Below are 15,044 nucleotides of genomic sequence, written 5' to 3'. Positions count from 1 at the left end.
ATTACTTCATCAGTTTGCATCTCGTTCACACCATTCCTCTTCTATTCATTTATTGCAACTGTCATACATTGTTTTATCTTTTCCCGCCCCTTCTGCAATGTCACCAAGATGGCCACTGTCAAAGGCCTGTTAGAGCCTTTGATAATGACTTGAAAAGTGATTACTCATCTACTCAAATAAGTAAGTGTAAATACAGAATTACGTGATTTGACACATCATGAGTCTTCATCTCAGAAAAAAAGCTACCGGTTCCATTCACAGGTGTCACTGAAATCAACACCAAAAAGACAGTCTTCACAGTACCTTTAAAACTGCTGACTCTATATGACCAACAGCTTTTTAGCTCTAACAACATTGCTGCTGCTCTGTACACAGAATCTCTCACGTGCCAATTTTACCCCAAAACAGCAAACCTGTGAATTTAAACACAGATTTGAACTCACTTTCTGAACTATTGAGAATTAACAGTTGACAGTGCATACAGTTGCTTTGGTTTCTGAAAAGATGACTCCAGAGGACTCTAAAGTTTGCTTTCATAGAGACTCCAGAAGTAGCTGGAGACAGGTGTGACATTCATGAGACCAGTCATACGCTTTTGTTGACCCAGGGTCAGATTTAGGTTCCTTTGTTTCTCAGAGAATTTCAGAAATGGCAGATGCTTTGTTCCTTCTGTCCTGAGCTGCATCTTTATGTATGTGAAGTATGTTTGATGTCTGCTGCAGGATGGCTGCCTGACTTTGTTCTGTGGTTTTAAAAAAGTTATTTGTGGCGTATCTCAAACTTCTGCCCAAACGTCTGACTACACACAGGAATGTGAATCCTGTGTGTAGTCCACCCTGAGGCCAATGAGTAGCATTAGCTGCAAACTAAACAAGTTATAATTAAATAATCACACAAATGAAGTTAGTCTCAAGCTTGTTAAGACTGAAGGAAGAAAATTAAGCCCATGGCACAAATCTGAACCTCATGACAAGTCAGCATGTGCATTTGGTGTTTTGAATTGCTCCCCTCTCATTGGTGAGAAACAGTTAATGTATGCAAAAATCACACACACTTAGGAATTGTATGTAAACAAACATCAACCTTAAACACATTTGTTGGTGACCCTTATATACAAACTGAAATCCTCTCACTGCACCACAGGAACTCGCTCACACTGCCCTGCTTTGATTATTTTTTTACTGACTGAAGCAGAGACCTTGAACTGTCCTCAGGTCAGTCATCCAAAGTGGTGTTAACTTCTCAATTTCCACATTGAGGTGCCTGGCTGCTTAAGTTGTGTAACTCACACAGCTAGCCTGCTGACCCTTTCTGGTCCATTTGTTTTGAGAACTGAAGGCCTGCTTCAGTCCTGGGGGGGGGCTCTGGTCTGAGATAATAGCCTGAATGTGCCCTCACTAAACCCTGCACATACATACATTGTGGAAGAAAACACATCAGGGCCCTGACATAATGTGTTTGTGGGTAAGTCACTTTGCGGGGACCTTGGTTTGAAGTCATTTGTTTCCTTACAGTTTGTTTTCCCGGGGAGTTTCTGAGCGGCCTCAGACCAGGCGGCCGTGTTAACGAGGGTCCACCTTGCTTTCTGTAGTCATTTGTTTTTGTAGTGTTTTCAGTGTCATTGTTGTTTTTAGGTGTAATATGACTGTAAAAGGATGAAAAGTTATTTAATTAATGCCGTCCCTGGCTGGATTAAAAATATAAGTTTTAACTATAGAGCCCGACCGATATGGAATTTTTGGGGCCAACACCGATACGATACTGGGGGCAAAATAAAAGCCGATATCCAATATATCGACCGATATCCGATATATCAACCGATAGCCGATATATTAACTGATATATAATAAATTCATTGATATACACAGGATATATACTGTATATGAACACAAATTGTTATAATACCCATTGATTCTAGACAGAGACAGAACACTATTAAATTACAACAAGGAACTTTAATTATAAAACTGTCAACATAAGAACTGTAGTGTTAACCAATGATAAATAAGAACAATCTTTAAACACAATAATAAATAAAGAAGTCAAAAAAAAGTCAAACTGTAGCACACAATGAGCAACTAACACAACGTTCAAACGCCGTATTGAAGTCTAACATTAGATAATGGTGGACGTATGAAATAACAGTAGCATTTATCTCTGTTTATCTCTCAAAAAAAGCAACTAACACGACGTTAAAAGGCCGTTCTATAGTACATGGAGCTGAAAGATGTATTGTTTAACCATTCTAGTTGCAGTTTGCACACATGCAATTATCATCCTTGGGTGTAAAGTCAGGAGTTCTGGAAACTTCATTTGTAGCTTTTCTGTTGCTTACTGATCCTGGTATCAGATATTGGGTATCGGTGCCCCTCAAAGCAGGATAGGTATTGGTGCCAATCAAGGCAACCAGCTCTATGACTTTCTTTAACCTGCCCTCTTGGCTACTTGATTTGAAATGTTACCTGAGGTGCACTTTCTTTGTATTTTGCTGCATTACCAGCTCGCAGGGTAAAATTTTATTATTGAATATTATTTCTTAAAGTTCTGAAGCATTATTTTGCTGGTAAACATTCAGATATTTTAGTTTAAAAAATGTTAACTTCAGTAATACAAACTACTCACTTTGCCTTTTACCCAAATCATTACCAGCCTTACCCACAGTAGGGCATGCAGGTTATTATTTAACACTGGTATCGGATTGGTATCAGTATTGGTTGATACCCAAAGCCCAGGTATTGGTATCGGAACCAGAAAAGTTGAATTGGTGCATCCCTACTTTTTGCAAAACAAAAGCCTTATATGTTTTTTTTTGGTGCACATATATGACTTTATTGTGGCCCTCCATCAGAGCACAGAGTGAACCCTCTGTCTGTGTTCCCTGCCTGTAAAGTGTAAACATCCATACAGGGCTCACATGGATCCAATGAAAGCTGCTAATCCACCAAGAGATGCATCCCCCTCCTCTGCTGGGCACTTGGTGTCTTGAATCGCGGCACCTTTTTAATAAAACAAAGTGCTACATATCCCAGAATGCTTTGCACAGTGAAGTGGATGCTTCACACACATTGAATTGGGGAAGATTTTCAGCTTTGCTGCTCAGTTTTCAGAGGGTCAGATAACTCCCTAAGGCAGACACTCAGAGGGAGTGTTTAAGAGGAGGATTTAGTTTTTGTTTCTGTGCTTTTTTTACATGTGTGAGAAATTCACAGTGTGCAAACTATCTCCTGTGTCAGTTACACATGTAATACCCAGATAAAGTTTAAATAAAACGTTTGTGCAGCTTTCTCTCCTCCAGTTGTCCTGCATCAGAGCTGAATGAGAAGGTGTAATTTAGCGAGGTAGAAAGAGGAGCAAGGTTTGAGTTTTTCAGCACTGAAAGTATCTTAGAATTGAAATGTGTGATTGCAGGGCCCTGCGATTGCATCTCTGAAGTGTAGACACAATGTATGTATCTGGTATGAATGAATTCCCGTTTTCATATCTCAACAGGTTTGATATATAGAAACATTTCAGAATACAATTTCTGCCCCAATATTTAACAGCCTAAATGACGAAAGCTTAATCCTTTTTGAGGCAAATCAAGCAGATGAAGTAAACCAATCATTTTATCCACATTAATTTTATTTTTGGTTCTTTTTGGAAGCTGATTAATACTTTGTTATGCCTTAACCACGGGCAACAAACTTTTGTCAAATTAAATAACAAAACAAACAGTTAATGGAATCAGAAAAGGTGTTTGGAAATTGTAAATTACTTTTTCCACCCCTCTCGTTTTAGTGAACAAATTATTTATCAGTTTTCCAAGAAAACATTTTAAAAAGATTATTCAGGAACTAATTTCAGAGTTACTCTAAAAGCTTTCTGTTGTCAGAATGATTCACCCTGCAGGTACGGTGAAAAAACAAGTCTAAGCTGTAATTTAACTGTCAGGAAAAAATCAAAATGCACTTCAGAAACTGTAAAACCTCAGTGAAGCAACATCGCCACTTAAATGCAGAAGATGACAACACAAGAGCAACAATCTTTAACACCTGTTATTAACTTTCAAGTAGTTTCCCCCCTCTCTGAGAGTCTCCTCTTATTTACCTTCTCAGCTGAAACCATCATGTTGGCCTCTCCTCAGGATGACAGACTCTGTGAGATTGAGACAGACAGTGAGCGTGTTTGTTGGTTATCACCACTCGACTCTGCGCCCAGCCAAGCCTGTCTAGACTGTAATCCCAGGCTGCACGTCTCCTCGAGTAGACGCTGAGACGAGGAGCGCTGGTTGAAATCCAGAACATTATAACATCCAAATCCAGCTCAGACGGAAAGTAGCAGCATGTATTTCACACATTATTGCTTTAGATGGTTTCCAGCTCGTCCTCCCGGGCTGGAGAGGGTGTGCAAACTTACTTGTGATTTTTGAACATTTCTGCCGAGCTGAAGAGCTGCATTAATGAAGCAAGAGGGAATAAATGAAAGTGCAGAGAAAAGTCATGGAGAAGTCATGGAATTTTACAGCAGGGCCGTGGTGTGGACCTGCTCTCTCCGCTCCTCATCATCCGTCTCATGATTTCTATCAATCAGTCAGTTTTTTTCTCTCTGTGTTTGATCTCTTCTTTCCCACTACAAACACCAAACCCCATCACCCCTAATGCCACCAATCTCATCACCGTCACACATCACAATATCTCCCTCCTTCGACCCTCAGTGCAGCCACTGCTGACGAGAGAGGGTCTCCATGGTAACTGTGCACACAGCTGCCAGAAGCAGTGGGGTTTGTGCGCTGGGGAGAAGTGCTGATGCCAGGGAGATTCTGTTTACTCACACCAACAGAGACGCAGCTTACACCTCAATAAAGCCAGGGATAGTTTTATTATAATGGTCTCCTCTGTCGATAGGGGCCGGCTTATTTACAGTGTTTACCCTGTGGGCTCAGTGAAGAGGAAACACTGAGTGTGTGTGTGTTGTGAGTGGGGATGTATTCTAGAGTGAGGTATCAAGAGCTGAATTAACTTACCAAAAAGGGGATTTTTGATGGCGCTGTCAGTATCTAGCAGCAGACATGTCACTCCTGCACCATGAGACAGATTCTTCTTATTGTCTTGTCCGCTGTGCTGGCAGTGTCGCTCTGAGTGAGCCATAATTTGTCCCTCTGTTGATGATATCAGGTCCAAATACCCTCTTTACCCAGAGGATGAACTGTGATTACCGGGGTGACATTTAGCCTCATGAACAGATGAAACGTTCACGTTTGGTAAATGATCTCTCCATCTGCAGGCTGACTGAGCAAAGAGACTCATGATTCTCAGATTATCAGTCTTGATAGTTTTAAGTGACACTCTAATTTATCATCATATGCCATGATGAGGTGACACATCCATGAAGTAGATTTTCATAAAACTTGAATATTTATGTTTGGCACAGTGTGATGAAGGCGGTAACTTTATTTCTAAAACCATCATTACAGATACCATTGACTTACCTTGTTTTCCTTTGTCTTGTTTTTTATAGATGGCATTCTACAACTTGTATTTAATAGCCTTTGGTTGATTTTGTTTATATCCTAGACTATTTGTTCTAACATAGGGATGCGTATTAATAGTTAGGGATGGGTACTAAATTAGGTACTTTTATAGGTACTTACTGAATTCTGTCAAAAGTACCAGGTACCGATTCATGTAATATCAAAAGGTACCATATTTAAGTACCTGAATGCATCCTTGTGACTGTGAGGGAGTGGAAGAGTAGGTGATTTCCCATCCTAGACATGAACACAGCATTGCAAGGTTATGTATTGAAGAATAGATATGTTAAATTGAAAAGAATTTGGTACCCCTGAGTACCCAAACTGATTGTCAGGTACCGGGAATCAGTACCGTATCATTTCAAATGTGAAAGGTACCCATCCCTAGTGATAGTATTTAATTGATACCAATGCTATTATCGATTCTCTTAACAATTCCTCCTGAGAATTTTCTCTGAATTAAAAGTAGATTTTACAGGTTTTCTGTGTAAACAACTTTCTTATTGAGTTTATAAGTAAACAGAAGTGAATTGGTCATGGGATCTGGATATCTCTGGACATAAATAAATAAAAAAAGTCTACACTGTTCGCATCTATTTCATGGAAAGTGAAGCCAAACTTTTGATTGCTTTGATCTCTCTCTGGTTTTGGAAATTCTGCTGTTGACAAGCTTTATTAGCATGTGACATGTCACCTACGTAGACATGAGGTCTGGCTTCTCCGGCGCAATGTCTAGAATCGACAAGGAAATCATTAAGTATAAAGGCTAATTATTTTTGATGGATTAAACCATTTCTAATCAATTCTTAACAGTAACCAGTTGTTGATGTTTATCCCCTTCTGGCATCACAGTGTGAGAGTGAGCCAGTATGCACAATAACATGTCCCTGATCTCAAAAAATGTTCTATTTACATTATCTTTTATTTTTTTGAACACTCTAAATACTCATTTTAAATTGGCCTCAGGTGTCAGCTGTTAGCAGAAGATAATATTCTGCATACTTCAGATGTTTCTCCTTCAGATCCAGGATGAATTTGAACAGGGATTAACTACGAGGCAGAATCCATAGGCTGGAGATGGAGATCGATAAAGTGTAAAGGATACTGAACCCGAGGGTACACATATGGTCCTGCAGTCGTGTCATTGACCTTGCAGGCTGATAGCACAGGTCAGCCACGTCTCCATCCATCTCCATCAGTCTCCATCAGTCCAGCTCCGCTCTGTTCGTCCCAGCTGCTCTATTGTCCTCTGATGGCCACATGACTCCTAGTGACCTTCACACCCACTCCTCATCTGATAGAGCAGACACGCTAAAGACACCTCCAGTCACAACCATCACAATGACAGGCTGTCAGTCTGTAAGCAGACCCAGACAGACCCCTGAATGCAACATCTACTTATTCTTTTAGTGTTTAGTGTTGTTCCTGACAGGTTTCTGTGGTCCAGATATGATGAGACCAGAAGGAAAAATTATCATGATTTTGTCAAATGCAGGAAAAAATGGTCCACATTTGTTCCAAATAGAGCTGACCCATTGTGCTGTCACTTTTTCTTTTCTCTGAACCAATAACAAAAGCACCCTGAAAACCCCGAGCTACCACAAAGCTATCTATTTCCTGATTGATAATAAAGGACCTTGTTCCCTCAAGGAGAAACCTTTTTTTTATAATTTCTGCTCTTGGTTTTGATAGAAAATAAAGTACTTGCTATTCTTGGCGCTGCAGCATTCTGTATTTATCTCCTATTATTTAATTTGAACACCTAAATATGAGATAAAGTAAGGGCAGAACAGTCAACCTGCTCATAAAAACATTAATGTATTAAACCATGGTCATGTCCATATGTGTGGAACATGTTTTTTCAGCATTCTGCCGCATTTAATCCTCTCTAACTGTGTTGACAGTGAAACTTTGTCAGTGTGCGTGGTAATGAAGACTTATAATAATAATAATACATTTCATTTATAAATCCCTTTTCATCACAGGATCTCAAAGTGCTACAGCTCATTAAAAACAGAAAGTACAAAGATAAAAAGAGTGTGAGGCGGCAATAAAAACAAATTAAAAACAACTTGGTGCAGCAGAAAATCTAAAAACCATCAAGGTGGCTAAAAGCTTTGCTAAAAAACAATGTTTTAGGCCATTGTTGAAATAGACAATAAATTATGGTGCCTTCAAGGTGTCAGGGATACCACAAACACAGGGCAGCAGCACAGAAAGCCCTATCTCACATGGTCTTGACACTGGTTCTGGATATATGGAGGAGGTTTCAGTGAGTAGACTAGATTGAAAGTGTTGGGTTTTGTGGCTAGAGAAGATTTAATCTGATTGTCAAAGTAATATCTTAGTCATTCAACCATATTTTGGTTGTTTTGGCGGTGTAAACAGGAGCCAAGTCCTGCTGGAAAATGGAATCAGTGCCTCCATAAAGCTTGTAAGCAGAGTTAAGCATGGAGTGCTCTAAGGTTTCCCAGTAAATGGTTGCATTGACTCAGGATTTGAGAAAACACAGTTGGCAAACAGCAGCAGATGACATGGCACCCCAAACTTGACTGGACTTTAAGACACATGGATTCAGTGCCTCCCCACCCTTCCTCCAGAAGCTGGTCCTTTGCAACATTTACCATTTACCACCACCACCACTACTCCTGCATCCACCTGCAGACTCTTACTTCTCATTGTCTTATCACTCCTCCAATTTCTACTTGCGGATAAAACCACAAGCAGGGATCAAGTTTGAACAAGGATGCCAAACTTTATGTTCTGCTGCTATGAGCTATCTAACTGAAATATATTCACAAGGATTTTCTTGTCAGTATAGCCTAAAACTAAAAACTCCTCTACTGAGTGAGTAAAGATAGAACACATAAATGTGGATTCATTTTGAGTTAAGGTTGCAAGAGCAGACAGAGTAGAAAATCAGAGATGCTGTGGTTTAAAAAAAGATTTTCTGTAAAAGATAAAAATAAAAAAATCCAAACTGAACTGCTTCCTTTAACTTTCGTCGTGGATCTCACATCTTAGCTTTAAATAACTGATTTCTGACTGTCTAATCATGTAGTACAGCTACTCACATGGAGAAGAAGTCCAGCTGCATAACAGACGTTAGTAAATGTCTGGATCAATAACCATCACTTCAGACAGACCTTAACACCTATTAAAAGTCTAAATACAACACCAGCAGACAACCTGTGCAGTGACAGCAGCTCCTTCCTGCGCTGTCTCCTCTGACAGATGCAGCATCCATAAACCTTCCACCAAGACAGCCGCTCCATGAAAGACTCCTGGAAATGAAACAGCTGACAATAAAACTCTTGTGTCTGTCTGCCCTCAAACACACTCCTGTCAAATAAATCTAAGACGGCTGCTCCTTTGGATCCTTTTACAGGGGAGGTGGTGACCGTTTTCTGACAGCTGGAGACGGATGGGTTTGGTTTATGGGCCGGTCCAGATGGCTGGTGCTGTCTGCCCGGTCTCCACCAAAGATGAGTTTTAATTAGCGCAAAGTGTCGACAGTTCTGAGGGTCTATTCCCCATTGACAAATCACAGAGACACAGGCCAAGACGGTGAGAAATAGGTAAAGGTGTAGGTGTGAGTGCTGTGTGGGCCAGTGGGAGGAGGCAAACACCCTTTTAATTAACACTGAACAGTAACAGAAACATCCACATGTGAATCAGAGTATTCTGGGATATGTGCTGAACGTCCACCCCACATCATAAACCATCTCTGCTTACCTCTGCCCGGCTGCCACTCGTTCCCAGCACTAACTGGGGGTCGGTTAATGGGATTATGTGGGTTGGAAGCCCTCATAAACGAAGTCCCTGGTGAGGAGTGAGGAGCCCAAGCTATCCCTTAACCCTTTTTAAAGCCCTTCCTTTCACAGTCAGTCAAACAGATGCACAGAGACTCCTCCAGCTCTGCTGCTCTTCTCACAGCACCTGCACTCAAGTAGATGGTATTTCCGCTCCTTGCAAAAACTAATTTATAAACATTATTTTCTGAAATTTTATCTAAAGCAGAGCGGCCTTATTCTGTTGTTTTGGAATGTTGAGCACCAAGGCCATGGGTCTACAGTTATATTGGCACCAAAATTTATACAATGCTAGTAAAAGTCTGGTCATGATGATTCTTGTTCTTGTTACTGCTGCAACAAAAATTGAACTCCTGGGCACCAGTAGTTGATGTTTTATATCTGTATTTTGTTTGTTTTTTAACTTGCACACAGTGCAAGTACAGAGAAGGTCACTGTTCAGAAGACCAACATTTGACACCCCATTAACATAAAAAAGTGCTGTCTATATCTTCTTATTTTCTTATAAATGTTGTCATTTCCTAGGCATGATTTGTGCATATTTATGATATGCTAAAGATGTAGGATGTAGGATGTAGGAATATGTAAGACAACTTAAAGAGAAAGTATTACGCATTCCGATTTTTAAACATGCATATAAAGTAACAAAGCTGGAGGTGGAGGTTCAAATTAAACATGCAAATTTTTTAAACTGCTTCATGTTCAAATATTGTAGAAATAAAAAAGAAAAGGGCATAAAATCTTTACTGGACCTGCTGAAAAGATGAGGCCATCACATAAGGATCTACTTATTGGTTCTGAACATGGAGGTGGGGTCTCAAACACCAAGGTCTGCCTCTGACAGGCCTCCAGAGGGCTGGTCAATTAAAGGAAAGGGGGTTTGTGGAGCATAGAGTCTTAAAGAGACAGCAGCTAAATTGGTGTGTTTCGAAGCAGAGACTGCAGTAAGGGTTTTCTAAAACACGAGTGTGAGAAAAAAAAGTTTTTTTTTTTTTTTTTTGCCGTGAATCATGTCAGACTACTACTGGGATACCAAAGCTACAATGAAAGCCTCTAAAAAGCAACACACACCCTCTTTAAGTTTATCCCTAGCATATGAATTAGAACAAGGATAAAGCCTGTGACAGAAAGCAGAGCAGAGACACACAGCAGACGTCAGACTCTATCTGACTTTATCTGGATTGTAACAACTGCAGATGGGAACATTACGCTTTAAGTCTTTAATGCCTCATGCTTTGTTTTCTTTGCTGGTGCTTTCACTCTTTCTTTATGTTACCCAGTTTGAATTTAAAAGTCTTTATTTTCATGCATGAAGAAGTGAATAGTATCTGTTGAGATACTCAGTGCAAAGTGCGAACACTCAATTCATACTCCTGCCTCTCACATCAGTGGCACATCACAGTTGTTGAGTTTTATATGTGTTCAAGATCCCACTGTTCAATTATTACCCTCTGGATCCACACATGAAAACATTACTGAAGATTTTACAACACTATAGTACCCTTTGTTATGTGCATTATTTGGAAATTTCAGTCACACAAATGTACCCTCACAGGAACCCCTAAATGTGGAATCACCTGCCTCAGAATAATTGCAAAACGTTACAGCAGAAGAGATGTTTTATGGAACCAATTTCATCTTGTTTTACAGCTAACGGGTATTTCTGTGTCTTTGTCTTTTTCCTCACAGAAATGTGAGCTCAGATGGCGCAGAGGCTCGGCGCAGACTGAGAGAATGCGAGGGATTGGTGGACGCTCTGCTGCACGCTCTCCAGTCAGCTGTAGGGAAGAAAGACATGGACAACAAGGTGAGACACCTCCAACCAGCAGGTGGTTGTTTATGCAAGTGGTGCATGATGCAGCAGGATAAGGCCTCTTCTCATAAGTGTTTAATTATTATCATCAGAAATATCCTGTAGACGATGTTGTAAATGATCTCTTATATTTCTCCTGTCTCCTAGTCGGTGGAGAACTGTGTTTGTATCATGAGGAACCTGTCCTACCACGTTCACAAAGAGGTGCCAGGGGCCGAAAAGTTTCAGGACCCTTCATCACTGCAGGCCCCTGGATCAGCAGGACCACAGAGGAAGAAAAAGGATGATGCAGGCTGCTTTGGAGGAAAGAAAGCCAAAGGTGAGGAGGAGGAAAGAGGGGCATAAAGAAAAGCTTTCACACTGGGGGGGAATTCCAAAAATAAATATTTGCTTTTTTGATAAATCATCTAATACTGGGAAATTAATAACTTTAACAAATGAAGGTAAGTTATCATCAACTGAGTCATTTAAAGTTAAAGGAAATTAATGTTTAGGGAAAAATAATAACCTTTTCCTCTGGTCTGTATAAGGACAGAACCAAATATCCGGTGTTTTTAAGTCTTCATAACAACTTCTGACCTTTTCTTTTTTTTACATTTGTTTCATGTGAGCTGTTAGGCGTAAAATCAATTATAGAAGAACAAAACATTCATTTTATATAGCTGGACTGAGGAGATATATCTTCCTCTGTTATCATCCTGCTCTTTGTGGTTCATTGTTCTTAATTTGAGCACTGGGCTCATTCAAATCCTCTTTATGAGCAAGAATGATGAAGACAGTGTGAAGTAATGTTTTGCAAAGGTGGGCTGCATCTTTTTTACATATTTCTTATGTAACTTAGATTTCTTTAGGAAATGGTTTATTTGATGAGATAGCCAGGAAATGACTATTTGTACTATCAAACAGAGAATAAAACAGAGCACATGTTGGATAACTTAGTTTAGTTGCCGTCACCACAAAATCTCTTAATTTATTATTGACTACTTTCTTCGTCCTTTCTGCCGTGTCAGGAGCTTTTTGTCATTATTGACTCCAGTTAACAGATGCACTGTGTACGCACATGTTGTTAGCCATGTCTTAATCAGCACCCCCCAGACTGTTAGCTAAACGGCACCGTTATCTCCCTGCTGTACAACAGTAATGGCCGCCATTAATCAGTCAGCCAATGAGGTGTGACTACCAGCAGTGACCTCTGACACCTAACCACTCTCTAGAGAATCTGTCTGGTTCAGGGGTCAGGTAAACACAGTATCTTGCATGTATAGAGATTAGACAACAATTAACCATGAGAGTTCTCATACAAACACACACACACACACACACACACACACACACACACACACACACACACACACACACACACTCACACATACATTGGATAATGAGTCGTGTTAGCTGTTACAGACCCTGAAGGTGTTTTTAGCAAAATGAGGCTCAGGTACAGATAAAGAGCATAAAGGCAGGTGGTTAAACAGCTCTGTGGGGAGTGTGCTTTCTCATTTGTTACCTTAAGTAGGCTGAGTTTGGCCTTCTCTTCATTTCAATGTCACATTCCGTATGAAATATACAGGAAAACTCAGCATGAAAGCTTGTTTTAGCTAATAGACAGTCCTGTTCTCAGCTATTATTTACATTTCTTTGAACACACTTTAGTTGTTCCCGTGCAGGGATCTTAAAGAAGCACTTATACACAGTTAGGTTTTATGTTTATGTTTCTCTCTGACTTTGTCTCCTGCACACTAATCCTCCTGAGAACGCTAAAACCTCCTTTACCCCGTCTTTCCTCTCACTTTCTTTCATTATTATCTCACTCTCTATTACCATCGTTCTCTGTTCCCTTTATCTTGTACACTTTCCTGGCGACTTGACTTGTTTTCTCTCTAAAAACCGTCCTACTGATGCCAACTCTTTGAGCATGCTCCCCATTGCACAACCCTCTCCCATAGCCTCCCAACCTTCCTCTTTTCAATCTCAAAAGTTCATTCTCTATTTCTCTCTCTGCCCTCTCTGTTCTCTCTTCTTCTCCTTCCCTTTCACTGCGTCTCCTTCCCTTTTCAGTATGCGATGACTTCTTTTTGTGAAAACTGTTAACATCGACTGCACAGCCTCTTGACACTTGCACACACGCCTTTTTCACCATGCCTCTTCTCTCTTCTCCTGCTTTGTGTTTTTTGGCATTGCTGCTGCTTCCTTGGCTAACTATAGAGGAATGGTTTAATCAAGGTGAGTGCCCTTCTTCAACCCTTGTCACTTCAGCTTCCTCCTCCTCCTCTCTTCCTCCTCTTCCTCTCCACTCCCCATCCTCCTCCTCCTCTTCCCCTTACTTTGGAAAAAGTAGTTAGAAGTAGTTTTTGGAGAACTCTCAGAAACAGAGAATTTCCTAAGATCTTTAGAAAAATTGAACATTTCCTTCATTTCACACGACACCCTCTCCATACTTCCTAGCACTGCACCCAATACGATAGACTCTAGTACTAGCCTTTACGAACTGTCAGAGTTAGCTGCTCCTTGGTTCCTTAATGATGTGTAGAAAGTAAAGGATACACTCTCAAACAGGTAAGTCTACATGTGTCGGTCCAGCAGAGTTTGACAAAAACAAAATCTAAGACTCAAAATGAAATGAATTAAATCTGACTGTGTAATATATTTGGACATCTGGACAGAAGATTATTTCAGAGTTTTGGATCAATCCAGCCCCAGCGGCTCTGTCCACCTACTTCCAGCCGTATCCAGTCTGAGACTTTCAGCTCTGATCCATTTTCTTGTGTTGAAGAATAAATGTCTAAATGTCAAACTCTGCTGCAGTGTGTGTTTTAGTTGGTGTGACAGTGTGATGTGTGTGGACCGTTGACACTCAAGCAGATTTATTCAGATTTCTGTACCCACATACAGACCTTACACACAGGAAATTCATCTTTAATAGTGCACAGACTGTCATTGTTGAGCCCAGTGGAGAGTTCTTCAAAGGCTGGAACCGCTCCTAAAGAACATCGTCTCAGCCTGTTTTTAGCAGAGACAGACTGATACCACTTTCATGTCGGTAACTAAAGAGTCAATTAGCTTAGCTTTGATAAATATTATACACAACTCTCCTGGCTCTGTCTTAATTTTATTGATACACTTCCCAGGAAATTAAAGCTTTTGGCTGGGTTTGTCTGTTATACTGTTAAATGCTGGAGAGAAGATTGTTTACCTCTTACCAATGACTGCCAACTGTAGCGTCTTGTTTGAGTCCCTCCGCTAACCTTAGATAATCAAAAGCTAGACAGATCCATATTAATCATAAAGTGTGACATGAGAGATATCAATCTTGTTTTCTAATGTTAATTTTTAAGACCATGTTGACCATTTCTTCAGTTTTTTTTAGATGGCATGTTGGTGTCAGTCAGTTCGTCAGGGAAAGGCTGAGTCCAGTCTGGGGTCCAAAATGTTAAAGTCTGAGTCAAGTTTGAGTCACTTCAGTTGATAGCATTTCTGTTAGCCTGTTAATGCTAGTTTAGTAACTTTTCTTTATGGTTGATTATTTTCTTGCATATCAGCAATGTTGCACCCCTTTTCCTTGCTAGAATTGGATCTTGTATTCATCTGCTCTCCTACCATGTAGCTTGGGAGAGTAAGTCAGGGCCTGCAGAAAGGCTAGCAACGTAGCAGTGTCAGGGTAGTCGGTAATTCTGCTCATCTCCTGAGGAAAACTTAGAACTGATGGTTCCGATGTTGAGAACTCATGAAGTAAACTTCAGCAACTCATTTTTCTCAACAAAAAGGAGTTAGTCAGTGTCCTGGAGAAAGGCAGCATGGTTTAATTGAATTGCATATTTAAACCTGATATCCTCAATCCTCAGTGTAGGTGACTGAAATATATGAGAACTTCAGGGACCGGAAATCTCCCTTAGTATCTGGTTGTGGAGCC

General features: G+C 40.3%; 1 protein-coding gene across 11 annotated transcripts in view; it reads left to right on the top strand.

The window, feature by feature from the left end:
• Positions 1–15,044, top strand: part of arvcfb (ARVCF delta catenin family member b) — a 339,618-nt gene that overhangs the window by 266,328 nt on the left and 58,246 nt on the right. For 8 of the 11 annotated variants that reach the window (XM_074669433.1, XM_074669436.1, XM_074669427.1 and 5 more), the window contains 3 exons: positions 11,011–11,128; positions 11,282–11,453; positions 13,340–13,357. In XM_074669433.1, coding sequence (XP_074525534.1) covers positions 11,011–11,128; positions 11,282–11,453; positions 13,340–13,357 — 308 coding nt within the window. The remainder of the gene's footprint in view (positions 1–11,010; positions 11,129–11,281; positions 11,454–13,339; positions 13,358–15,044) is intronic. The other 3 variants (XM_074669430.1, XM_074669432.1, XM_074669428.1) reach the window with 1 other exon arrangement.

Source organism: Halichoeres trimaculatus, unplaced genomic scaffold, assembly GCF_033239565.1.
Source record: "Halichoeres trimaculatus isolate MK-OKI-2021-1 unplaced genomic scaffold, fHalTri1.1 fHalTri1_scaffold_5, whole genome shotgun sequence".
NCBI classification, from domain to species: domain Eukaryota; kingdom Metazoa; phylum Chordata; class Actinopteri; order Labriformes; family Labridae; genus Halichoeres; species Halichoeres trimaculatus.
This window is presented reverse-complemented; position numbering and strand designations above follow the sequence as displayed.